Source organism: Balaenoptera musculus, chromosome X (genome assembly GCF_009873245.2).
Source record: "Balaenoptera musculus isolate JJ_BM4_2016_0621 chromosome X, mBalMus1.pri.v3, whole genome shotgun sequence".
NCBI classification, from domain to species: domain Eukaryota; kingdom Metazoa; phylum Chordata; class Mammalia; order Artiodactyla; family Balaenopteridae; genus Balaenoptera; species Balaenoptera musculus.
Window position 1 is genome coordinate 99,543,901 of NC_045806.1, and position 26,638 is coordinate 99,570,538.

At 36.7% G+C, this 26,638-nt stretch overlaps 1 protein-coding gene across 3 annotated transcripts in view; it reads left to right on the forward strand.

Annotated features, from left to right (window-relative positions):
- DOCK11 (dedicator of cytokinesis 11) overlaps window positions 1-26,638 on the forward strand; it is a 188,423-nt gene that overhangs the window by 109,518 nt on the left and 52,267 nt on the right. For 2 of the 3 annotated variants that reach the window (XM_036840275.1, XM_036840276.1), the window contains exons 29-40: window positions 12-95; window positions 3,738-3,849; window positions 4,357-4,395; window positions 6,053-6,231; window positions 10,496-10,612; window positions 12,195-12,270; window positions 12,849-12,958; window positions 14,774-14,885; window positions 20,625-20,691; window positions 22,056-22,103; window positions 23,426-23,568; window positions 24,828-24,943. In XM_036840275.1, coding sequence (XP_036696170.1) covers window positions 12-95; window positions 3,738-3,849; window positions 4,357-4,395; window positions 6,053-6,231; window positions 10,496-10,612; window positions 12,195-12,270; window positions 12,849-12,958; window positions 14,774-14,885; window positions 20,625-20,691; window positions 22,056-22,103; window positions 23,426-23,568; window positions 24,828-24,943 — 1,203 coding nt within the window. The remainder of the gene's footprint in view (window positions 1-11; window positions 96-3,737; window positions 3,850-4,356; window positions 4,396-6,052; window positions 6,232-10,495; window positions 10,613-12,194; window positions 12,271-12,848; window positions 12,959-14,773; window positions 14,886-20,624; window positions 20,692-22,055; window positions 22,104-23,425; window positions 23,569-24,827; window positions 24,944-26,638) is intronic. The other variant, XM_036840277.1, reaches the window with a different exon arrangement.

A 26,638-nucleotide genomic window follows, 5' to 3' on the forward strand; every position in this document is an offset into this window, starting at 1 on the left:
GGTTTCTATAGCGCTGTCTGACACTAATGGATAGAGGATTTGTTTTCAATTTGATAAATGATTATATATCTGGATTCAGCCCCAAAGATCCTAAGGTAAGTTATAAGGACATAACTGCAGTGGGTGTCAGACATTAGAGTGTGAGAACAGTGGTGACATTTATTCTCCTCTGGAGGATTTGGAACTGCTGTTTTCATTTAGGTGCTTTGACTAGAGTTATACCTCAAAGCAGGGAATAATGGATAGTGTTTTGGGGGTCCCCAATACTACCCCGTGTTTGATGGTTCACTAGAATGACTCACAGGACGTACTCATGGCTAAGATTCATTACAGTGACACAAAAAGGATGCTCAGTTGGATCAATAAGGGGAAAAGACATCAAGTGGAGTCCTTGGCAATCTACGTGCAGGCTTCCTGAGTGCCCTCCCTCCTGTGAAGGGTCACATAGAGCACATCCTCTCTCCAGCAGTGAAAATTGAGTCACATGTGTGCAATATTTCTCTTTAGGGAAGCCCATTTGAGACTCAGGGCTTAGAGGTTTTGTTGGGGGCTAGTTATGTATTTGAGGCTGGTCAAAATTTCCAGAGTCTTGGAAAGGACAGGAAAGCAGATGTTCACCATAAATCACATGGTTTGCACAGTGCTGAACAGGCTGGCACAGAAGGCACAGCCTTATCATGTAGGAAATGTTTGTTTCAAGATCTAATTTCCCACACCACAAAACAGAAAATCACAGGCCAATATCTTTGATGAACATAGACGCAAAATTCCTCAACAAAATATTAGCAAACTGAATTCAACAATACATTAAAAGTATCATACAACATGATCAAGTGGGATTTATTCCAGGGATACAAGGATGGGTCAACATCCACAAATCAGTCAACCCGATTCATCACATTAATAAAATGAAGGATAAAAATCATATGGTCATCTCAATAGATACAGAAGAAGCATTTGCTAAAATTCGACATCCATTTATGATAAAAACTCTCAACAGTGGGTATAGAGGGAACATACCTTAACATAATAAAGTCCATATATGACAAACCCATAGCTAACATCATACTCAACAGTGAAAAACTGAAAGCTTTTCCTCTTAAGATCAGGAACAAGGGGCTTCCCTGGTGGCACAGTAGTTAAGAATCTGCCTGCCAATGCAGGGGACATGGGTTCGATCCCTGGCCCAGGAAGATCCCACATGCCGTGGAGCAACTAAGCCCATGCACCACGACTACTGAGCCTGCACTCTAGAGCCTGTGAGCCACAACTACTGAGCCCACGTGCCACAACTACTGAAGCCCGTGCTCCACAACAAGAGAAGCCACCGCAGTGAGAAGCCCGTGCACCACAACGAAGAGTAGCGCCTGCTCGCCGCAACTAGAGAAAGCCCGCACACAGCAACAAAGATCCAACGCAGCAAAAAAAAAAAAAAAAAAAAAAAAGATCAGGAACAAGACAAGGATGCCCACAGAAATTAGGCAAGAAAAAGAAATAAAAGGCATCCAAATTGGAAAGGAAGAAGTAAAACTGTCGCTGTTTGCAGATGACATGATAATACATACAGAAAACCCTAAAGACTACACCAAAACTCTGTTAGAACTAATAAATGAATTCAGTAATGTTGTATGATACAAAATCAACATACAGAAATCTGTGGTATTTCTATACACTAATAACAAACTATCAGCGAAATTAAGAAAACAATCCCATTTACAATTGCATCAAAAAGAATAAAATACCTAGGAATAAATTTAACCAAGGAGGTGAAAGATTTGTACACTGAAAACTATAAGACACTGATGAAAGAAACTGAAGAAGCCACAAATAAATGGAAATATTCCATAATCATGGATTGGAAGAATTAATATTGTTAAAATGTTCATACAACCCAAAGCAATCTACAGATTCAGTGTATTCCCTATCAAAATTCCAGTGGTATATTTCACAGAACTAGAACAAATAATTCTAAAATTTGTATGAAACCACAAAAGATCCTGAATAGCCAAAACAATCTGAGAAAGAACAGAACTGGAGGTGTCATGCTCCCTGATTTCAAACTATACTACAAAAGCTATCATAATCAAAACAGTACGGGACTGGCATAAAAACAGATACACAGATCAGCAGAACAAAACAGAGCCCAGAAATAAACCCATACATATATGAACAATTAAGTTACAACAAAGGAGCAAAGCACATACAATGGAGAAAAGACAGTCTCTTCAATAAAAGGTGTTGGGAAAGCTGGACAGCCACATGTAAAAGAATGAAACTAGACCGCTATCTTACATCATAACACAAAAATTAACTCAAAATGGAGTAAAGACTTGAATGTAAGACCTGAAATCATAAAATTCCTAGAAGAAAACGTAGGCAGTAACCTTATTGACATCCATCTTAGTGATGTTTTTGTGGATCTGACTCCAAAGGCAAAGGAAACAAAAGCAAAAATAAGCAAATGGGACTACATCAAACTAAAAAGCTTTTACACAGTGATGGAAACCATCATCAAAATGAAAAGGCAGCCTACTGAATGGGAGAAGATATTTGCAAATCATATATCCATCAAGGGGTTAATATCCAAAATATATAATGAACTAATACAATTCAACAACAACAAAAACAATCTGATTTAAAAATGGGCAGAGGATCTGAATAGACATTTTTCTAAAGAAGACATACAGATGGCCAACAGCACATGGAAAGATGTTCAGCATCACTAATTATTGGGAAACGCAGATCAAAACCACAATGAGACATCACCTCATAATCTGTTAGAATGGCTATTATCGAAAAGACAAGAAATAACAAATGTTAGAGAGGATGTGGAGAAATGGGAACCCTCGTACAGTGTTTGTGGGACTGTGAATTGGTGTAGCCACTGTGGAAAACAGTATGGAGATTCCTCAAAAAATTAAGAGTAGAACTACCATAATATGACCCAACTTTTCCACTTCTGGGTATCTATCCATAGAACATTAAAACGCTAATTCAAAATGATATGCACCCCTATGTTCACTGTGGCATCATTTACAGTAGCCAAGATATGGAAATAACCTAAATGTCCATCGATGGATGAATGGATAAAGAAGATGTGGTATATATGTGTGTAAGTGTGTGTGTGTCTTTGTATGTGTATATATATAAAATGGAATACTACTCAAACAAAAAAAGAATGAAATCTTGCCATTTTACAACATGGATGGACCTTAAAAGTATTATGCTAAGTGAAATAAGTCAGATGGAAAGACAAATACCATATGATTTCACTCACATGTGGAATCTAAAAAGAGAAATGAACAAAAAAAACCCCAAAACAAACTCATAGATACAGAGAACAGATTAGTGATTACCAGCGGGGAAGAGGTTGGGGGGTGGGCAGAATGGTGAAGGGGGTGTAAACTGTATGCTGATGGATGGCAACTAGACTTGTGATGATGATCACTTTGTAGTGTATACAGATGTCAAATTATAATATTGTATACCTGAAACTTATATAATTAAAAAAAAATCCAATTTCCCAAATGCCAGCCAATGACCAACCGTGCAAGCAGGCCTTTTTAAGGCGAGCAGTCTTGGACCTGCTATGTTAGCTCTTTACTGCACAGGTCACATTTTAAGGTATGCCTGAAATACTAAACACTTCTGTTTTGAAAATTAATGTACTGTATTTAATTATTAAAATAGTAAATGACTACTAAATAGGAGTTTTTGTTTAATTTCTTTGTGTTTAGGTCCTGGCTGAATACAAGTTTGAATTCCTGCAAACAGTCTGCAATCACGAACATTACATTCCTCTGAATTTGCCAATGGCATTTGCAAAACCTAAACTTCAGCGAGTTCAAGGTATGTATTCGTGTTTTCCATCATTAGGGATTGTGTTTTCCTTTTTTTGGCTAGCGCTAGTATAGTATAACGTTTTCTAGTTAAACCAGTCAATCTAAAGGTAATGTCAGAATTGTTACTATCTGAAGATAGGTTTGTTAATGGTACTCGGCATTTCCTTCATAGTGTCAGTGGTAGTATTCATAGTATGAAGAAATTAGGTGTGTTACATAGATTGCTGCGTTTTTAAACACAGATGTCAGATACCAGTTAAATTGCTCTCTGTAGTACTGTTTGGACTCTTATGTGAGACTGAATTAAGAAAAAACCATATAAATACATTTCTGCTGAATGGAACATCAAAAGAGAAGTATAAAGGCAGAGTAAAATAGTGATATGTATGTATTAAATTGATGAAATGCCTTCAGTTATCTCCATTGCTAGTTTTATTGAATGCTTTGTTGTGTAGCACTATTCTTATGTTACTATGTTTTTTATTTGTCCCTTTTCTTTTCATATATTAATTAGATTTTTTTTCATTTGCGGTGGACCGTTTGACTTCAGTAGGTAGGTTTAACTCGGTTCACTCTAAAGTAGTTTGCTGTCTTTAAAAACAATTGATTTCATGAATGGCTAAGATGGATGGGGGCTTTGTTTGCTTTTTAAATCCTCCCTAGCCAAGATGAAGCTTTAGTTAATGTACCCAGAAAACCTAGGAGGTGGTGTATTTGTTAACTCTTAAAATCAGCTTGAGTGTTGATTGCTAGAAGGATCAACTTTAAAACACCGTCCTCAGAAAACAAGTTTTGGCTCAAGCCAGCATGGGGGCTAGAGGGTAGCTGTTCTTTAAGTGTGTCTCATCTCTGCCAGGCTTGCCTCCCTCCTCTCTGACCCTGCTTAATGACTGCTTGGCCACAGTTTTGGAGGTTGGCTGAAACTACCTGATTGGATTTATTCAAACCCCTGAAGTAAAAAAGCTTACTACCATTGTAAAGTCGACCCAGATAAGGCCACCTGGGTTAGTCCGTACTGGTTCCTGTGCATAGAAAGTGGTTGGGGTTCACAAAAGAGCATGACCAATGGCAGAAAGAATATCAGCTACCTTGGTCTCTAGGAGGGTAGCTGCTGAGCATCAGTTTCAGTGCTTGAATGCCAGCCAGTGAAAACGGAGAAAAAATATTTAAAAACCCAAGCACCCCTATTCAACCGCTCCCTTATTAGATTCTGAGCATGTATAGGTCCGATATTTCCCCCAGTATTTATTGATGGCTTGAGGAATTCAGGGAAAAGAAGGGATGAGGATTTAGGGTTAAATCTGATTTAGCATTTATTAAGTCCTAACTGAATATATAGCATTATATTAAGTGCTGAAGAGACCAGAAAAGAAAAGGAAAACATATCCTTCAGCTTTATGGCCTAACTAAAATTAAAGGGTACGGGAGAGGAAATAAAGGTAGTAGAAATTTACCATAGAAATTACTAAACTTGGTCACGGTCTCTTCTGATTGTGACCCAATCAGTTTATATAAGGCAAGTCCCAACCGGGATATTAGCAGCTGGGATTTAAAATGGACTAAGGATCTAAAAGGAAGTGAAAGAAATAGTTCAAAGCGGTAATTTTATGAAATACAAGATTTGTATTCGTGTGATGAATTTGAGTGAGAGGCTGTTTTTCTTATTGTTCTTGTGCCCCATCATATTGGGGCCAATGTATAACGTTTACTAAAACAGTCAATAGTTAATACTGTTACGGTGATTCAGTTGTCTAGTGTCTCTTCCTTTTCCTACTTTACAAATATAAACAGATAAGTGAATCAAGTATTGCTGTAGAGAATTACTCCAATCTGTAGTTGTAACTAAATCTCTTCAGATGTGAAGAAATGTGTTAAAACATTGCCAAATACAGTATTCTTTCGTTCTAGGTTTTATCCTAAGATTTCTAAGATTTGAAAAGCATCTCGAAAAACAAAGAATTCTAGGGACTATTTTACCGACTGAAATTGTCATTAAGGCTATCATCTAGCCCCAATGATGAGTGCTCGTATCTTGTAAAATTTTGCATGCTTATTCTATATGACAAAAGAATTGTTCATATTTGTTAATAATAACAGTATAGTTCTTGCTAGCATGGTCACATATGACTAAGGAATAAATATAGTGCTTTAATGTTAAAGTAATTTTTGAGTATTTTTATAAATGGATTTTAAATTTCATTATGCTGCAGATTCAAATCTTGAATACAGTTTATCAGATGAGTATTGCAAGCATCACTTCTTGGTTGGTCTACTTCTGAGGGAAACCTCCATCGCTCTTCAAGACAATTATGAGATCAGATATACAGCTATCTCTGTCATAAAGAATCTTTTGATAAAACATGCATTTGACACTAGATACCAGCACAAGGTAAGGATGTTCGTATCATCATCAGTATCACATTAGTTAGTTTCTAAGAAGATTTTATGTTCAAGGTGAAGTTTTCAGTAAGGAACATAACGGGGGGATTGATGAATTTATTTTTACAAATACGTTTTGTTTCCGTTTCAAATGATTAGGTTTTAAAAATACTGTTCAGATAACTGTTGAAGAAGAACACTGGTTTTTCAAATCATGTCTAAAGAACAGCACAACTGCTTCATGATTTGTTACATAAACTAGAATTTTTTTTAAAAATCATATACGATTATAGCCATGTGCACTCTTTCAAATACACACCTTAATATATATCCTTAAATATCTCCCTAAATAAATGCTATTATTGATTATTAAGTGATTAATAATGACACATTAAGTATGTCCAATATAAAATATGTAATATGAAGTTTTTCTTCTTACTGAAAAAATGTAGGTGTGGCTGTAAACTTTACATACATTACACACTGTCCGTGTGTGAAGGCCACAGCTGCAGTTGCTTTTTGCCGCACCTTTAACTTAATATATGGGGATGGAGGGTATATTCAAATCTTACTAACATTATACCCTATGGGCTTCAAAAAGTAGATGCCAAACTGTATGGATTTAGAATAACCTAACTTACTTACCTGGCTCAATGTAACATATTGTTTCATAATTAAGAATTTGTCCCTTTGTTTTACATTCAAATTTAAATAAAATTGTCATGTCATTTATTATTATAATTACTTTGGAAAGCTGACTTGGAGATGGATTTTATTCTTTTTCTACAGTATTCCCATTTGTCCTTAAAAAACAGAAAATGCCTGCCAGCTACATCCAATTATATTTCTTTAATTATGAAGATTTGTTTTACTTACAAATTTTGCTAGTTTTCTTCATATAATTCTATCCTAAAGTAGATTTAAACTCTTTAGCTTTCAGATGTTATTACTTACTGCAGCTTGCATTGTTTTTTCCACATTATAATTATAATAACATACTCCCATTTAGTGTGGTTTGCTTTATTATGTGCCACTTTTTGTGTGTGTGTGAATGTTGATACTGACTTAACGTAAGTTAACTGGTATAATATATATAAATGAAAAGATATCTTAAAGTCATCCATTCCAACCAAGCTTTGTCAAAGCTTTAAAAATGCCAGTTACCACTGGGCTCTGTACCTAGTAGTAGCGGAGGAAAATGTCTTTAGCCATGATTTCAAAGAATTTGTGGGAAAAGTACAAAATGAAGTTCTTGTTCTTAAAGCAGGAAGTTGTATTTTTTCCCCTGCCTCCTCAGATGAAAGTGAAGGAATATCGGATTTCACTAGTGTCTTACCTAGAGGTAGAATTTTAAATATTTTATATCACATATTTGCACATTATTTACTTTTTAAAATTCTGAGAGCAGTATATGTACTCACACGCACACACACACATCACTGTTGTTGTCTGTAAATAACACTCTGCCTCTTTGAGTGTTTGAGGTTTTAGACTATGGGAAAGATTGAGATGCCAGCCTCATTACCCTTTCAGTAATTTCTAAAGCCCTTTCTTTGTTCAAAATCTTCTGACAGGTTTTAAGTGTGTATAGGATTCTCCCCAGTAAAACTTTGCTTCATGAACCTGCTTCATTCCCTTTCTCTGTTTGGTCCAAAGACTTCACAGGTGGCCTAAGAGGTCATTTGTCAAATATTGATACATTCACTTAAAACATGTTCACCATTAATGATGATGCCAAGGTGGGGGCAGAGAGGGGAGCTTTAAGCCCCTATAATTTCCATTGGGTCCCCCAAAGTGACCCCAAATAAAAATACAGTCAAGAAAAAAATTCTTCCTGTGGAAAGGCTGCTTTGAGACTCGATCTCCTAGTCACCGCCACCCCCCATTCCAGCCATGTTGCCCTCCGCAGCCTCTCCTCTAATGAAATTATGGAGATGTCACTGGTCCCTATTATGTGCTACTCAAAAACTGCTTTGGGAGCCCTCCTAATACCATGAGACATCTTTCCTACTCAGAACAAGAATATCCAACATCTAACATTTATTCTGGGGTCTGTATTAGTTCCTGTACCCACTGCAAGTGATGTTGACACCTAAGAATTGCAATTTCTGCTTGGACTGTGGGCAGATTTTTTTTTCCTTTTTTTTTTTTTTTTTTTTTTACAGTAATCTTACACACATGGTAAAAAAAAGAATCAAAATGCCTCTCTCCCATTCCTTACCTCCATGCCTCAGTTCATCTCTCCAGAAGCAACTACTGTTATCAGTTTCTTATATAAACTTCTATTTTATGCATGCACAAGCCAATATGCTATATATATGTATATATATAAATATATAGTAGAAACCATTATGCATTTTTCTTTTGTCACTTAACAATATAGCCTGAAGATTTGATCTACTGTATTTTTTTTTAAATCTGCATAGTATTCCATCATATGGATATACCTTATTCTATTTATCTAAACTGTCTTCTGTTAATAGATTCTTAGATGGTTTTCTGTCTTTTGTGCAGACAAAACTTTTAATATATTTGCCCTGACTGCATGCTTGCCTGTGCTCCTGTTCACCTGAGAAAGGTGTAGTATCTCCTTCCCTAGTGATCACTGACTATCAGAGCTAAAATGAATTCCCATCGAGAAGCTATAATATTAATAATAGTAGCTAAAATTTATTGAGGACTCACTATATGCCAGGCACTGTATTAAACATTAGCTTACATGAATTAATGTCACTATTATTATCCCCATCTTACTAAAGAGAAAACTGTGGTTAAGTGACTTGATCACAATCAAGTAACTAGTAACAGGAGAGCTGGAATTTATGTGTCTAAAATTCAAAATCTGTGCTCTTAACCACTAGACTATACTACTGCCTCTCAAATCTTAAGTGGGACCCTGGAAAATTAGAGAACTGCCGAGAAAGGGTGATGATGATGGTGGAAACTGTTGAAATCAAAGCCATGTGAAGAATAAAGAAAAGTAGTAACAGCTATTTAGCCTTGTGAAGAGTGAATTAAGACAATTTGTGGTAATTGTCTCCAAATATTTAAAGGGTTGCCATGTAAAGTGGAAGTGGACTATATACCTAGCAGGTAGAACTTATACCTAGCAGGTAGAACTTACAAACTGCTAAAGGATTTTTCTAACAGAACCTCTGAAAGGGCTGGAGTGTTTAAGAAGTTTAAAAACTAACCATCTGTCAAGGATGCAGGTAAGGGCTGTTCCTGCCTTGAGCAGGAAATTGAACTAGATCAGTGGTTCTCAAACCTCAGTGCACATCAGCACCATCTGGGGCAGATTCCTGGGACCCAGCCCAGACCTACTGAACCAGAATCTCCTAGTGATAGAGACTATTACTGATTAGGGTTGTGTATTAGAAGTAGGTCTGTTAAGAGTTCCTGAAACTCATAAAAGAGGAAGTACAAATGGACAATTAACATATGAAAAATTGTTCAATTTCAAGAATAAATGCAACTATGAGACACTATTGATCTGTATTCTATAGGTTAACCATTGTACCCTAGAGGCCTTATCTAAGTCTACAGACAAACCTCCCAAAGTCCTAAAATATGGAGGGCAACTCTTGTGCCATCACAACCACTGGTTTGGCTGATTTGAATGTATGTACATATCTGGTGAGGAATGTCTATAGCTGAGAAAAGCAATAAGTTTGTATAAGAGGTACCACATTCATTAAGATGACCAGTGGCCAGCTTCACTTGCATATTTACAAATATATCAATCTCCCAAGTTGTATAATTGATTTAGGGGGCCAAGATTACATTATTTTAATTGCAGCTTTACTCAAAGCAAAGACATATTTCTTGAATGAATACAGTAATTCACCATGTTTTTTACTTCTTCCATCTATTCATTCATTCAGCTAATGTATATTGACCATATCCTATGTGCCCAGGCACTGGGGATGAAGCTATGAACAAGACAGACAGGATCCCTGCTCTCATCAAACCCAACCCTCGCTGGAGTTAAAGAGCAGGACTAACACGATCTGCTATTAAAAAAAATAAACTTTTGCCTATTATGTAGTGATGTTTGAAGGATGTGCTTCGACTCTGTAGTGTATATAAATTCAAATACCAACAAAGTGGTGTGGCAGCTAGTTTTGAGAGTATGGGTATAAATAGACTCATGCTTCACTAATTTGTTATGAATATTAGCTTGCTTTTAGTGTTTAAACGGATAGATGGAGCCAACTTTATTTGTAATATAGGCATATTATATATCTATTAAGCTTTTGATAATTATTTTTCAGAACCAACAAGCCAAAATAGCACAATTGTACCTCCCATTTGTTGGACTGCTTTTGGAAAATATACAGCGATTAGCAGGTCGAGATACCTTGTATTCTTGTGCAGCCATGCCTAATTCTGTAAGTAGTAATGTGTTTCTATTGTCATTTTATCCTGTTTTGTTGACTGTATTGGGAATTAGGGTCATACGCTGTATGGTCTCAATAGTGCACCTTTTACAACATTTTAAATTTATACTTTTTCCTGGAGCAGTGCTTCTCAAATCTTAATGTGCATATGGATCACCTGGGGAATGAAGACAGAGATTCTAAGGTAGTAGCCCTGGGGTGGAGCTTGAGATTATGCGTTTCAAACAGGCTCTTGGCTTTTTCTCGTCTAAGGACCACACTTTGAGTAACGAGGTCCAAGAGAACACCAAGAATCCTCTGTGCTCAGTGTTTTCTTTTTAAGATTTGCTGCTGTTACATGCCTTCATATATTTATTCAACCAGAAAACTGAACAAAACATTCACTTTGCAAAATGTTAGGCACCAGGGATTAAACTGTATTCCTTTGCTTCTCCCTCTCTTTGACAGCCTCCTCTCAGCACTTCCTGGTGAGTGGCTTTTAACTCATCACAGTTGGTCTGTGCTTTTTTCTCCCCTTAGAATCTTAGAGTTGAAAGGAACTTTGGAGGTGATCAGTCTCCCACTTGGCAAAACAACCTTTTGCCATAGTAGTAATTAAAACTTTCCTTCTCACATTAGATCTACAAGATTTTCTATCCACTGGTCCTAGTTTTGCCTTCTAGTGATACATAGAACACATCCATTTCTACCTCCACGTGATACCCCTTCACACATGTCCCTTCTAAATTTTTCTCCAGGCCAGATATCTCCACTTCATCATTTGTTGTTTCAAACCCTTTACATTTCTTGGTTGGAGTCTTCTGGACATGCTCCATTTTACCGATTGCCATTTTAAAATGTGGTGTATACTTTGCAGTCTGTCCAGTGGGACTAATAACTCCTGCCCCACCCCCACTCCACGTTCTGTCTGGCCCAAGATCACCTTCACATGTTCAGTAGCCAAGTCACATTGTTGGGTGGCAGGTGAAACTGTGTCCTTTACAGCTTCCTTTGGAAATTCCCCATAATAAATGTCCGTAGATTTGTCAAGCCTACCCTGGGTTCCTGAGAAAGCTGCTTTTAAGCCTCGCTTGATTGCCTGTAGCTCCCAATTATGTAAATCAGCTAAATGTGGATGCTATATCACCTACCTGGGTGTCAAGCAAGCCTTTCTTCACAAACACAGTTACTCATGCTTATGCACACTCCACAACATTTGACAGTGATATTTGGAAATATTTTACTTATCTATTCTTTCTTTTGCAACTCAAGATCATGTAGGGCCTCTGGTCACACCTCTCCTTCTAGTATTGCCCTTGCTTCAAGGAGGAGAATGGAACCATGTTTAGATCACACCAGTTGCAGCTTTTACCAGCCACCTAGAGTTGTGTCACTTTGCCAGAGGTCATGGTTGTAACAGCGTACCAGGATCCATTTTTAAAGAGATGTCCCCTAAATACCAATACTGATATGTGACTTAGACTTTCACAGTGAGCTTTGTTTAAAATTAGGGTACCATCTCATTGTTAATTCTGATTTCTTATCCTAGTGTACAAATGTATTTAAATGACAGAGGTATCACACTGTGTTACAGGCATCCAGAGATGAGTTTGCATGTGGCTTCGCTTCACCTACAAGTAGAGGGAGTCTGAGCACTGACAAAGACACCGGTAATTAAAAGTCCTTTAAAGATTATACATGGCATGGCTGTTTAGAAATGTACCCTATACTTCTCTGTAGTTTTGAAATATTTCATAATAAAAACTATACATAGCATGATCTCTACTAAAGTTTAATTAAAATCTGACACACACTTGCAGCCACATTTCTTTGCTTAGGTTTCCTCGTCTCAGCTTGTGTAGAATTTAGCTTAGTATACTAAGAAAATAAAGGATAATGAGAAAAACACTGGTTTCCAATCCTCTGTCTCCAGTCCTGGACAAGACACTTCCTTTTTCTGGGCCAAACTTTCCTTATCTATAAAATTATCTAATTGTTTGCCTTTATTTTATGACTTGCAAGGAATTTCTTGTAGTTTCATACATGTTAAAGTGTTTCAAGGAAAAAAAATTGTTTACCCTTTATTTGGCTTCTTATGGTGTTTTAATGTAATATATAAACTTCACATTTTAGATGACCAAGATCTATTTCCTAAAATATGTCTTTACTTAAATTAACCTAGTGCTTAGTTTTAAAAATATTTTTGACAGTTCCTCCTGTTGCTAACAAGGACTTGGCTTTTTTCCAGCTTATGGGTCTTTTCAAAATGGACACGGAATTAAGAGGGAAGATTCGAGAGGTTCGCTCATCCCAGAAGGAGCAACAGGATTTCCAGATCAGGGCAGCACTGGTGAAAATGTAAGAACCTAAATATATAGGATAACCCTAGTGATGTGTTAAGCTACAGCAGTCTTTCTTTTTATGCAAATAGGGGTCTCTCTACTCTCCTGTAGTTTGTACTGGATCTGTAAAAAGCATCCCATAATTCTTGGATGTTGTAGCAGTTCCTTCCTATCCTGGCAGCTGCTACTTGGATATTTTAAAACTGTTTATAGAGGATAAGGCATTCATCTTTAAGAGTTCCAACTCTGAATACCTCCTTTAACCCTAACACTCTGTAAACCTGTTCTAGAGAGGGAAGGTTCAAGTTTAAAATGCCTAATGTACCTTGTCACTTAAATCACTCCCTGGCAGGATTCAGCTTTTTATTCTTTTGTAATAGAGTAATGACATTAACATGGGAGAAGAAAAATTAGGTCCCCAAATTGATGATCTCAGCATCCCAGAATCACTTAATCACAATATATTCTCTAACTCTTCCATCAAATTATTTCAAGCGTAACATTACAGTTTGGGATATGTCTGCCTTGAGACAGAAACCTCACTTTAGACCAGTAAAGCCTTGTCACGCTGCTACGTAAAATCAGAGAATCATATAAAATTAGAGTTAGAAGGGTCCATAAAAATAATAAATTCCAACTCTCAATTTACAAATTAAAACTGGGATTGTGACTTAGGACAACCACACAACTATGGCAGGGCCAGGCCTGAACCCAGATTTTCTAATTCCGGCACTTCTTCTCCTAGATCATGGCATTCTTAGGGTGCATCTGGGGGACTTTATAAAAATGGATAGCTGAGCCTCATGCCCAGAATTTGTTTCCGTCAGTCTGGGGGCTTTTGCTCATTTGTGTTTCTAAGCTCCCAGGTGATGCTGATGCCGCTGGTTGGGAACCACCCCTTGAGAACCACTGGACTATATACTCCATTGAGTCTTTGCATAGTTAGTAATTTAATCATAAAGGTTCTCATTTCACACCATTTAGAATTAAGACAACAGACACTGTCATAGGTAAGGCACATAAAGGACAAAGAGGTTAAATGACTTGCTAGTAGTCACACAGCTAGCAAGCGTTCAGAACCTAGATGTTTTGCTCCAAGTAGAAGTTCTTGGTGAATCCTACATTAGTAAATATATATCCCCAGCCCAGGTTAGCTCAGCTGAAAGTATTGGTTTCTAACAAGGGTACATTCGTTAGGAGATTGTCATTGCTGTATTCATACAAATCCCCAAATAAGTCAGATCTTGTCATGCTTAACTGCTATTTTAACAAAAGTCACTAAATAATAGGAACATCACTACTTTGTAGAGGCTCTAATTTTGAAGTATTACTGGGTCCTCCTTAGTAAAATTATCTTGTAATGTCATTAAGCCCCTTTTTTAAGATAGATTTTCCGACCTATTATTTAGACGTTGGATTTTAATAAACTCTAAGGAGAGACTGAAGTTAAAGAGTTTAAAATGTTTCTTATGCTTCAATGTACCTTAGTTAAGTTTCTCCTTGACGTAAAAGCTATTTTTCCTGGAATAGCCACATATGATTGTTCAAAATGTTTTCTTACTAAAACACAGGACCTATGGGAATGAAACATACACGGTATATTCATGGCTATATCTTGATGAAGACTGCAGGGTAATTTCCAGTGATATTATTAGGTACAGTAGCAAAGAAGAGTCAGCCCATTTACCTTCCAAATGTGATATAAAATTTGGATTTATGCTTAGAATTTTCCCAAACAGAGGACTAATGGTTAAAACAGTTATTGAGTTAAAGGCTATGGGAAGCTACAGTACCAATATTGTTTCACAAAAGTCCTATCTTTGTATTACAGACTCGGCAGAGTTCTGCAAGGAGTAGTGTATCTCAGTATAACCGATTGGATCAGTATGAAATCAGAAGCCTCTTGATGTGCTATTTGTATATAGTAAAAATGATTTCTGAAGGTGAGTTACCAGCATATTAATCGTGGACTGTACTCCACCCTCACAGGTTTACAAGTTCATGCAACAAATATTTGACCATCATCTGCATGTAGAACACATGCACATTAGAAACAGAACTTTGAAGACTCTGACCTTAGAATGTTCCTATATTTTAACTAAAAATAGGTTCATTTCGGTCATACAGGTTTGATTCTTTGAAATAACTTTTTTTTTAATTTAAAAATTAGTTTCTAAAGTGAGGCAATAGTTTTAGAAGTGCTAAACATTTTTTTCATGCAGAGCATATAATGCAGTAAATGACCAACGTAAACAGAAGAAAATAACAATAACCAGTGTCATAGTTAACACTTTAGCTTTTATTTGACCCAGGATTTGGAAAATCAAAAGCAAACAAAAAGACAGGAAGGGTTCTTTGAGGGTAAGGAATGTCATTGTTATCTTTTGCAGTACCATTATACAGTTTTGCATGGTGTCAGGTTCTTTTCCAGGCTCTGTTCTCTTTTCCTTGGTGTATAATTGTATTATTTCCTAGTATTACCATTTCTTCTTTACCCTATATGATAGAATATAACCATTTTCATAAACTGCATGTCCTCTGGAAGTAAAATCAGAAGGTTATCTTATCCCCAATACCACATTTGTTTACACAGTTCCCTCCCCTTTCTTCCTTTTCTGTTTTTGCTCAAAAAAAAAAAAAAAAGTAAGCAGGAATGAAGAACATAAAAGCACCTGGGTTCTGATCATCATAATACAGTAGTTAAATTTTACTTTTTTTCTATTTTTCTATTTTTTTATTTCATTTTTAGTAAATATTAAATCTTTTTTTGTAATAATGCAGCATATAAAAACATAAAATAAGTTGATAGTTAACTCACTAGAAACATTGAAACAAATCAAAAGCTAGATATGAATGGTTAATTCTAAAGTATATTAATAAAACAGGTTTAAATAACCAGAATCTTCAAGTTCTAAGAATGTATGATTTACAGTAAACATCAAAGATTATTGAGGCTATGTGATAAGCCTCCATGTTTGGGTAAAGAAAACAGTAAAGGGAAATCATTTTCAATGCTGGTGGTATTTCATTCCAAGAGATAACGGATCAGTTAATAATTCACAGCTCACTGTTTTTGTCTCCCCACAATGCTGTTATCTTTGCAGTACCATTATACAGTTTTGCATGGTGTCAGGTTCTTTTCCAGGCTCTGTTCTTTTTTCCTTGGTGTATAATTGTATTATTAACTAGTATTACCATTTCCTCTTTACCTTATATGATAAACTATAACCAAAGGATTTTCATAAACTGCATGTCCTCTGGAAGTAAAATCAGAAGGTTATCTTATTCTCAATACCACATTTGTTTACACAATTCCCTCCCCTTTCTTCCTTTTCTGTTTTTGCTCAAAAAAAAAAAAAAAAAAAAAAGTAAGCAGGAATGAGGAACATAAAAGCACCTGGGTTCTGATCATCATAATATAGTAGTTAAATTTTACTTTTTTTCTATTTTTCTATTTCATTTTTAGTAAATATTAAATCTTTTTTTTTGTAATAATGCAGCATATAAAAACATAAAATAAGTTGACAGTTAACTCACTAGAAACATTGAAACAAATCAAAAGCTAGATATGAATGGTTAATTCTAAAGTATATTAATAAAACAGGTTTAAATAACTAGAATCTTCAAGTTCTAAGAATGTATGATTTAGAGTAAACATCAAAGATTATTGAGGCTATGTGATAAGCCTCCATGTTTGGGGAAAGAAAACAGTAAAGGGAAACCATTTTCAACCCTGGTGGTATTTCATTCCAGGAAATAATGGATCAGTTAATAACTACAGCCACAGCTCACTGTTTTTGTCTCCCCACAAGGTGAAAAGTGGGGGAGTGTAGAAAGTGACTGCTAATATGTATGGGTTTTTTTTTTAGGGTGATGAAAATATTCTAAAACTGTGGTGGTTTTATAAGTTTTTAAATGTACCATAAACTACTGTATTGGGCACTACTTAAATGGATGAGTTTTATGGCACATGAATTCACTTAATAAATTTGTCTTTTTTTTTTTTTAAGGCCCAAGAGGAAAAAAAAAAAAAAAAAAACTGGAAAGAAAAAGAAAAAAGTAGTTGAATACCACCACAGCCCAGGGAAAGTAAGAAGGAGGGTGGTAGGGGCAGAGAGAGAAGGAAGGAGGAGAGGGAGATGCATCGTTGACTAGTTCTCCTCTCCTCCACCCCAGTACACATGTGCACACACGCCCACATACCACATACAGTGTTAACCAGTGACAAGCCGCTGGCTGCTTTTTTCATGTCATGGGTAAAACCATAACTGCTTTGTTTCTTGAGAACTTCATAGTTCCCCCTCGTCTTGTAAATGTTGACCTTGCTTGCTAAATATTTGATCTTTGTTGGTTAGGTTTTTCCTTCTTCTGTTCTTGCTTTTTGATTTTTAAAAGCAAATTTTTAATGACTAGCATACAGTCACATCTCCTCTTTATCTTCTGTAAATGTAAAGTCATGCTGCATGGTATCTGTAAAGTCATATTCATTTTATTCCGAAAAAATATCTGCTTCTTGGTCCTTCTCAATGAATGTATTCTAGTTACCTTGTCAAGTCCAGTAAATATTTCACTTTTCGTTACTCTATATGCATTTAAATGTTGAACTCTTAAAGTCCACGCCCTTTAGGTCTTCTCTTGGCTTTCAGTTTTTTGGGCTTTTTATTGACTCATAAACAGTAGCAACTTAATTTCAGCAAAAAGATGGTAGACCCTACACATTCATATGGAAGTACAGGGATTCTGAAGAATGAGTTTCCTTCTCTGTAGCTGAAATTTATTAACTGGCAATAATTCACTGTTTCAAAGTCTTAGTCATTTGCCCAACTTTTGTGTAGGTCTTATTGCTTTGTATATTATATTCTGAGAAGTATATCAGAGTCAGGGGTTATCAGTTACACAGTCTGAATTGACAGCAAGACTGTCCTCTTGGAAAAGAAAAGCAGTCTCCTTAAGAGAGAGGAAGAGGGAAAGCTACTTCCTTCTTTCTGACTGTACCCTGGCTTTTCTCTTTATTGCAGACCCCAAAATGAAACTCTGGGTCTCACCTTGTGGCTTATCAGCACCATGCGCTGCACCTGTAGATTCAGTAGTATTCTTCCTCACAGTCAACTCTTCATTGAAAGGTGTCTGGTTACAGCTGTCTCTCACCGAAAATCCAGTTTTGTAATGGGCAACACCAGTCACTGATCTTCTTTTCCCACTAGAAGTACAGTCAAAAGGAAATACATTTAAAGGGCGCTTTTCCTTTCTCTGTGTAAGAGGAGGAAATGAGCTAGTATGACCAGGCATATCTTCCTCTGAAGTTTCAGATACTAATGGAGTAGGTCGGTCTTCTCTCGCAGAAATACTGGAAGGGCTCCAAGAGAAGTACATCTGAGCTCTACGCTTTTGTGTGGAGGTCTTCTGTGTGAAAATCAGTTCCTTTTGTGTATTGCCAAGCCTGTCTTCAGGAAGGCTGAAGTCACCTTGAAATCCATACCCGCTCTGAGCGCCAGGTTTAGATGTTAAAGGAAAACTTACAGATGACTTCCGGTTGGCACTCCTTACTGTGGCAGGCTTACTGCTGTTAGAGGAACTCTCCAGAGGGGTCTCTGGCACCTCAGAGATGCCCTGACCATAAAGTGGACCTGGAAACGTGGGACTCCGTTGCTGTTCCTTTTTGCCTCCAGATTTCATCTCTTCAGTATTTGACTGCTTTACCAGTCTGACAGGCAGATGCATCTGAGATCTGGGTGCAGGCTCCCTGACTGAAAAAACTAGCCTGCTATTTTGAGCGCAAGGAATGAAATCGTCATCACTATCAGAACTAGAAGGATGAAGCTGTTGCTCCTTCAGTTTTAGTCTTGCAGAAAGCTGTTTATTTTCTTCTCTTAATTTATTCCTTTCTGCCATGAGCGAAGCAATAAACTTCATATTTTTTTGTTGGATATGGTAAAATTCTTTCTGTAGCGTCTTCCTGTACATTTCGTTCACTGAACAGCGGTCACATATTTTAGAGCTTAACTTATCTCGCAGGTCATGGATGGTGATATTCAGGATTTTCTGTTGCTCCATCAACTCTTCAATTTTGGCTTTGGAGCCCGTCCACCTTCTGTCTGCCAATCGCTCTTTCCTCAGACTGGTTAGTTTCCTCTGGAGACTGAGTACCTCCCTGTCATGCAGCTCTTTTAGGATTAGCCAGGTTTTTTTAAAAGCGTCAGAAAACAAATCACAGGTGCTAACCTGCTTTTTATCTCTTGCGTGAGATCTCCGGCCACTTCCCTTGTCTCCTCCACCCACGTTCCCCTCCTGCATCTCGTCTCCCTGACTGGGACTGGGAAACAGTGGAGACAAACCGCCGCTGGCAAAATGGCGGAAGGGCTGCTGATTAGAGCTGGGCCGCGAACGGGACGAGAGTTTCACCCCTTCTACAGACCTGCGAAGAGGCTTCAGAGCACAAGGCGGGTGCAAGGATGGCTCGGAGGTGGACAGAAGGGCGCGGTTTGGCGGCGGAAAGGAGACCCGAGCCTCCTTTTGGCGGGAAAAGCCAGTGCGCAGAAGGAAGACAGCGCCTTCAAGCCGGCCTGTAACGAGAGGCTGGAGAGACCGGAAACGCAGTGACTTCTGGGAGAGCCATGCTGCGCTGAGCCGGAAGGGCTCCCGAAGGCGGAGGGGGGGGGACCGGAAGTCAGTGCTCACTTTATTTTTGAAACAAATCTAATTTGACCTTATGTTAGCATCTTTATTCCTGATGATCAGTATTTTATAAACATTGAAAACTGTCAGTACTCATGGTCTTGAGTAAATTGGGGAAATAAAGTCAAAACCCACACACTCTTCCCTCCCTGTCACCCCTCCGTTTAGCCAACATTACCTAGTCGTCCATCCCTATCTTCAGAGGCTCTCGCGGGGCAGGCCATTACGTCATTGCCTACTTTTGCGATCCCTACCAGGTTTTTAAATATAGAAGTGGACCTGCTGACACCATTAGCTATATCTGAACAGGATAAAAAAGGAATGGAAGGTTAAGTGAGGGCAATATTTTTCTTTTTAAAAAAGTCTCTGTGAGTGTGTTAAAAAAAAAAAAAAAAAAAAGGGAACAGCTCAAAAGAGAAATGTATGTGATAGGTTTAAGGGACTTTTATATCTGAAATAGTAGTTCCATTAATGTGTGTGTATGTTTGTATATTGCCAGGACTTCAGGGTTGATAATCCAAAGGCAAAGAGGAAAAAGAAAGTTATCAGTCTCTTCCTCTAAAGTTTAAAGTTCTCAGACTGTTTGGTTCGCAGAGCCCTTTGAGTAGCAGGCGAAGGTGCTTGACCCTACCTTCGGAAAAATGTACTTAAATGCACCATCTTGCATAAAATTTTAGGAAGCTTATTAAAAACCCCAGGTCTACTTCCCTTCCTCTGTCTTCAGGGATGATAAGCCATCCAAAAGAACATTTATAAAATACATAAAAATAATTGTTGAAGTTGAAATAATTACAGATTAAAAGGTATATTTAGAATTAATTCAAAAGAATACAGTGTGGGTATTGGGCAGTGAGATGAGATAGGAGGGGAGGATATAGATGAGACAGAATTGGCTGTGAGTTAATGGCTGTTGAAACTAAGTTATTGGTACATTGGAGTTCACTGCGCTATTCGCTGTAAGATCTATGCTATCTCAAGATGTAACACTTTATTCATTCCATTTTCAGATACACTCTTAACTTACTGGAATAAAGTATCTCCCCAGGAGCTCATAAACATTCTTATACTTCTAGAGTAAGTTATATTAACTTATTTTCATAAAATTTCCTCTTATTTTTGGGAGCTTAATTTTTATACATAATAAAATATTACCCCTTTTCTGTTTTCAACAGCATATTTGTTAATAATGTAGGAAATGATAAACTATTTTGATAGTTTAGAGGCTGACATACAGGTTCTTCACACATAGACAGAAGAAAAACATGGAGATGAAATACTTGTGATATTATAGAAAACTCTAGCTAATAATAGTGCATCCTTGCAGACCATCAGGAGTCTTTCTGTGATCTGGAAAACTGGAAGTGGCATCAGCTGTCCTAAATCATTCATTTAGAGCAGATGCTGGCTTAATGGAGCAGCTTAAATGTTGGAATTTAGAATTTGTACTCATGTAGAGCTGAGTAATTCTACCTACTTCAGAAATGCATATATATATATATTTCCATATATATATATATCTCTCTCTCTACTGCAAGGTCCTTAGGGAAAAAAATCTAGCCTTTTTCCTAGGTGGAGGTTGGAAATTGTCCTGTATTGTATGCTGAGCTATTTTTACGTCATTATTGAAAGCTAAAAGAAAAATTAGAATGAAATGTAAGAAATTTCTAAATAAATAGTACACATATATGATATCGTATGTGTGTGTCTACCAAAACACAAAGAGGGTAATCTATGCATAAGAACTTAGTAAAGTCTTTCAAAATTTTGCAGAAAATGTCAGCAAATAAAAATTACGATTAAAAAAAACTACTCTAATTATATTGAAATGTTTACTAATGAAAATATATGATGTTGGGGATTTACTTTAAAAAAAATAAAGGCAGTAGGGAGTGTGGAGGGAGAGCATGGGACCTGTTTGGGGTAGAAGTTAAGAATGGCCATGAGCTGATAATTGTTGAAGCTGGTGGGTGCTGGGTATGTGGAATTTAGTTTGCTGTCCTCTCTACTTTTGTATGTGTTTGAGATTTTCCATACTAGAAAGTATTTTAATGCCATTATAAAAAATATAGCAATTGCCCCAATTTTTAGGGCTTAAGAACCTTTTTAGGTGTTACTCACTGTGCTAGAGACCTTTGCTGTGACACACACTATAAAGCACAAGGGATGATTTGCATTGACGGTTTTTTAAAAAATATGTCATTAGAATTGTATATGAAGACATGGAGCTTTTTGGTGCTGATGTAATTGTAGCAAATAAATGTAGAAAGATATAATATGGCAAGTAGTTATTTGTATATTTATTTTTGTATACCAAAACATATTATTGTAATATGATTTTAAATGGGTCATTCTTTGTGACACATGAATTTTCAAATATTACTTGTTAAAATGCAAAGTATGGTAATATCTTACTAACATGCTCTTGTTTTTCTTTCTAGAGTATGTTTGTTTCACTTTAGATATATGGGGAAAAGAAACATAGCAAGGTAATTCCCATAGCACTGCAATTTCCACTTTTTTTCTTCTCTTCCAACAGAGGGCAGTCTTAATTATGCCATGTATAACCTAGATGATTCATTTTGAGTTGACATTAAGATACCCATGATTTATTTAATGCGTCTCAACTCAAAGTTGAAATTAATCTGATGTGAACATTTTTTAAGTTTTCCAGAGGGTAGTAGTTAGACTGATATGCAGAGTTTCTGTTCTACTCCTAGAACAGATGCTTGTCTCTTCTGAAGGATGTGAGAAAGGGCTAGATCAAGGGGAAGGCAGGAAATCGTAAAGTGAGGACAACTGTAAGATCTGTACTTTTATCTACGACCTGTCAATACTCACCTCAGTTACTAACGTGAATAGAAATCCCCAACAGCAATTGGGACGTGCACTATATATTATTTATTTCTTCTTTTTGCTGTGTAAGTCTTAGTGAAATAAATACTTAATAAGGAACTGTAAGGAAAAGATTACTTGCTTATTTCAATAAGATATATTTCAGGGGTAGAGTTAGTCATTAAAGGAACTCAAATAGAATTCTTTTTTTAAGTAAATTCCATGGCACTTCCAAAAACTAAAGAGGCTGTTTGGATGAGGTTTACTGCTGAGTCTCTGGAACATCCTAATAATTCAGGGGATGATTTCCACTGTCTTCCCAGCACTGGGAACTGGTTTAGAACTGGTATGGTAACTACCACCATGAACCTTAACCTCTAAGATTCTGCTGACCCACCCTCTATGTTTATTAGAGGATAGACAAACTCTTTTTCTTCCTTAGTTCCTGTATTACCCGGTTGTAATTTTTTTTAATGGAACCTTAAAATTAAAGGAAAACAAAGAAAAATGTGCAAATAGACATGTTTATAGAGTAAAAATTTCTGCTCCAAGTTTAACTCAGGTCCAGAAACAGATTAGATAGGCACTCATTCTTAAACATCTAACTCCAGGAATTCTTCCACCTCACGTCAACTCCGAGTATCCCTCTTACTGTTTTCTCTGACTCTTGCCTTTCCTTACCTCCTGAGAAAAGACTGGATCTTATTGGAGTGTTGTCCACTTTACTCTGATATTTTTGAGGAGAAGAAGGGAAGTAAGAAACTCTCTAAATTCCTTACTTGTATTCGTATAGTATAAGCTATTTTAAATGTACATTAAGCTTCATACAATTTCCAGTGATGCCTCATTTAAGCCAAGTAAATACTGAGCATAACACAGTGTTTATGTGGAAACCTAGTCATTTATTAGTTTAAAAAATCTAACGTTGAGATGTATTCTCAGAGTGCTCCATTCCTAACTTTAACATTTATTTTAGGGTGCATGATGCCTGGATGTCAAAACACTTTGGAATAGACCGAAAATCGCAAACCATGCCAGCTCTTCGAAACAGATCAGGAATAATGCAGGCCCGGCTTCAACATCTTAGTAGCCTGGAAAGTTCATTTACACTTAATCACAGTAAGTGAAAAATGTGTGTAGGGTACCCATTTGAAACAGATATTTATACTATTTAATCTTAAAGAAGTACTGGCTTAAATCTCCAATACAATTGGTAATCATCTCCCATACATACATACAATTGCATATCTCTGTTTATGAACAGTCATTTCATCATATGTGAATATATGATAAAATATGCATGGATTTTTCAGCAATTTTAGGTAATAATGGGTTTTTTTTCTTAGTTCAATATCAAGGAAGTTAATTTTCCCTTTGAATTATTGTTCTTATATTATTTTACATTCGATATCCTTTATTCCTACTTTAATGCAAATAACGGCATCTTAATATAATAGTATGTATAATATTTGTTTAGAGTTGCTATTGTTCATTCAGTGATCTTAAGGGATTGTCCATGCTGAGCTGACCACAGAAATCAAAGAACTGTAAATAGTACTTTGACAAAGATGTATTTCACTTAGGTTGAAGTATTGACAAGTCGAATAGGACAAGGAGGAAGCTACAGGGTTATATAAATGGAAGCTATCCTCTGAAAAACAAATATTAATAAAAAAGTCAAAGAGTGAGATAAACGTTCATTTCCACGCAGTCCTTTGGAGGTTGCATAAAAGGAAGCCAGCAGAACTGGCTTTGCGATAAGGGCTGATAATAAAAACAAATGTCTTGAGCAGATGGACCTGAGCTAATAGAGTCAAGACCTTTAAAAAAAATGCAAGTCTTACAGCCTTCAGCTTTGCTCTTTGTCACTTGTAAAAATATCAATATAATAAACCTGTGTATTTCAGTTGGCCCAGATGCTTTGTTTTCCTTCTGATTTAGAAACATCTCATACCATTGGCATCATTGAAAACATCTGGCCATAGGGCACCACTGTATGTAATGTAGCTGCATTTCTATGAGTTTCTCATTTTTGCACACATAATTAACAGCACAGCCTAAAATGCCTCCTGCGTTATTTCCTGGTTACATCACCATAGTTCATCACTGAAATCTTGTCTCCAAAGAAGTGGGCACCTAATTATTTGTTGCAGAGCTGTTGATACAGAGCTGAAGTAAAAATCAGTGGAATTGATTAACCCAGACCATATTTGATTAAGGAGTAAACACAGTGAAACTCATTAAGTCTGCAGGTATTGAAAGCCTGCTTTCTTTGTGTTTGTCTCTCTCTCTGAGTCTTTGGGGGAGAATATCATTCAAAACTGTTATGTGAATCTCTGTGTTGGGCAGTTTTAATTTTCTTTTTTTTTAAATCCCAGGTTCTGCAACAACTGAAGCAGACATTTTCCATCAGGCACTTCTTGAAGGCAATACTGCTACTGAAGTTTCCCTAACAGTACTAGATACCATATCATTTTTCACCCAGTGCTTCAAGGTAAACATGAAGAGTTAGAACTCAGTTGGTATCATTGCAAAGAAAATATTATGCAAAAACTAATTAGTCAGACGAAGCTTAGTATAGTATAAAAGCCCCCGGTGAGCAGTCAGGAAACTTGGATGGCAGACCTAGTTTGGCTCCTGTGTGACCTTGGGAAATCACTGAGACTCGTGTGCCACATCCATAAAATGAGAGGATTGGACTAATTTGCCCTGAATTTCCCTTCTCTTTTATTTTCCTGTTTAAAAACAGTTTTCTTTCACACTTTTATGAAAATATCCAGTACTTTTTAGCCCAAATTATGATTGAGTCAGTTTATCCAAACACCCGTTGTGATGAGGTATCTTGTCAAGCCAGATGATGTCCAGGCAGGCTGGCCGGCTGGCTTCCCTCATCAGGTGCCTAGTGGTTTTTCTCAGATGCTTGCCTCTCGATACAAATCATCATTGCTAGGATTAAAAAAAAAAGAAGAAGAAGAAATTAAAAGCAATTATCTTGCAGGGTTGTTGAAGATGTAAAATGAGATAATGGACGTGAGAGTGCTTTGAAAAGTAAAGACTGTATAACTATAATGAAGGGTAACAGTAGTGGGAGAACTCAAAAGTGAAAACTCTTGCTGGCTTTTCATCTGAGTTATACAGATTTTTTTTCTTTTCTTCCCCCCTTCTCTAAGTAATTCAGTTAATTGCTTCAGCCCTCCGGATTTACTATGGAAACCTGGCCTGTGCTTTTCCAAGAGGCTTATCAGGGAAAACTGAATTCGATACTAATAAGAAATAGGCTGCAAAATCCCTTTATGAAGTATTAAGTTTGTTCTGATTAAAATGCAACCCAAATTCATTTTTTATTGTGCCAGTAAGTAAGACATTTGGTCTCAAGGTTTGCGTTGTATTCCTTCCTCCTATTCAAATACTTCTTATTTGTTTAACATACATCTCTTGGTAGATGTCAGGCACTATCCGCTAAGTGCTTTAGAAACATTAACTCACTTTTTTGTTGTGGGTCTGGAGGTGGAAAAGAGGACTGCAAATGGGCACCAAGGATCTTTTTGAGATGATGGGAATGATTGGGTTGTAATGGTTGCAGAACTCTGGAAATTTACCAAAACTAATTGAATCATGTACTTAAAATAGGTAAATTTTGTGGTATGTAAATTATACCTTAGTAAACTTAAAAGTACAAATGTGGACTCACCTTTAATCCTCACACTAGCTTCGTGATATAGATACTGTTATTTTTCCCATTTTAAAATGAGGAAACTGAGGCTCACAGGGAAGTTAATGTCACATAGGTGGTTAGTTAGCAGAATCAGGATTCTGATCTAGGCCAGTTATCACAAGAGTCCATGCTTCTAACCACTACCCCATGCTTGTTAGAAGTAGACTAACAGAAAGATCAAACACCATTCAGGGATTCTGGCTATCAAGGTTACTATTAAATCTGTTACAGGTTTGCATATTGTTTTGGTTCATTGTTGTTACTTTTGGCCAAGTTGTAACCCGGTAATTAGTTTCTTGAGGGATAGGAGAGCAGGGCTGGAGGTGTTAACCAATGCCTTTTTTTTAAAGGTTCACAAACCAATAGATATTTCTCTACAATTTGTTGTTTCTCTTATATCTCTATTTGCAAGGAACATTTAAACAATTTACGTAGTCTGTTCAGTTGTGATCCCTGTTATTATCTCTACTCATA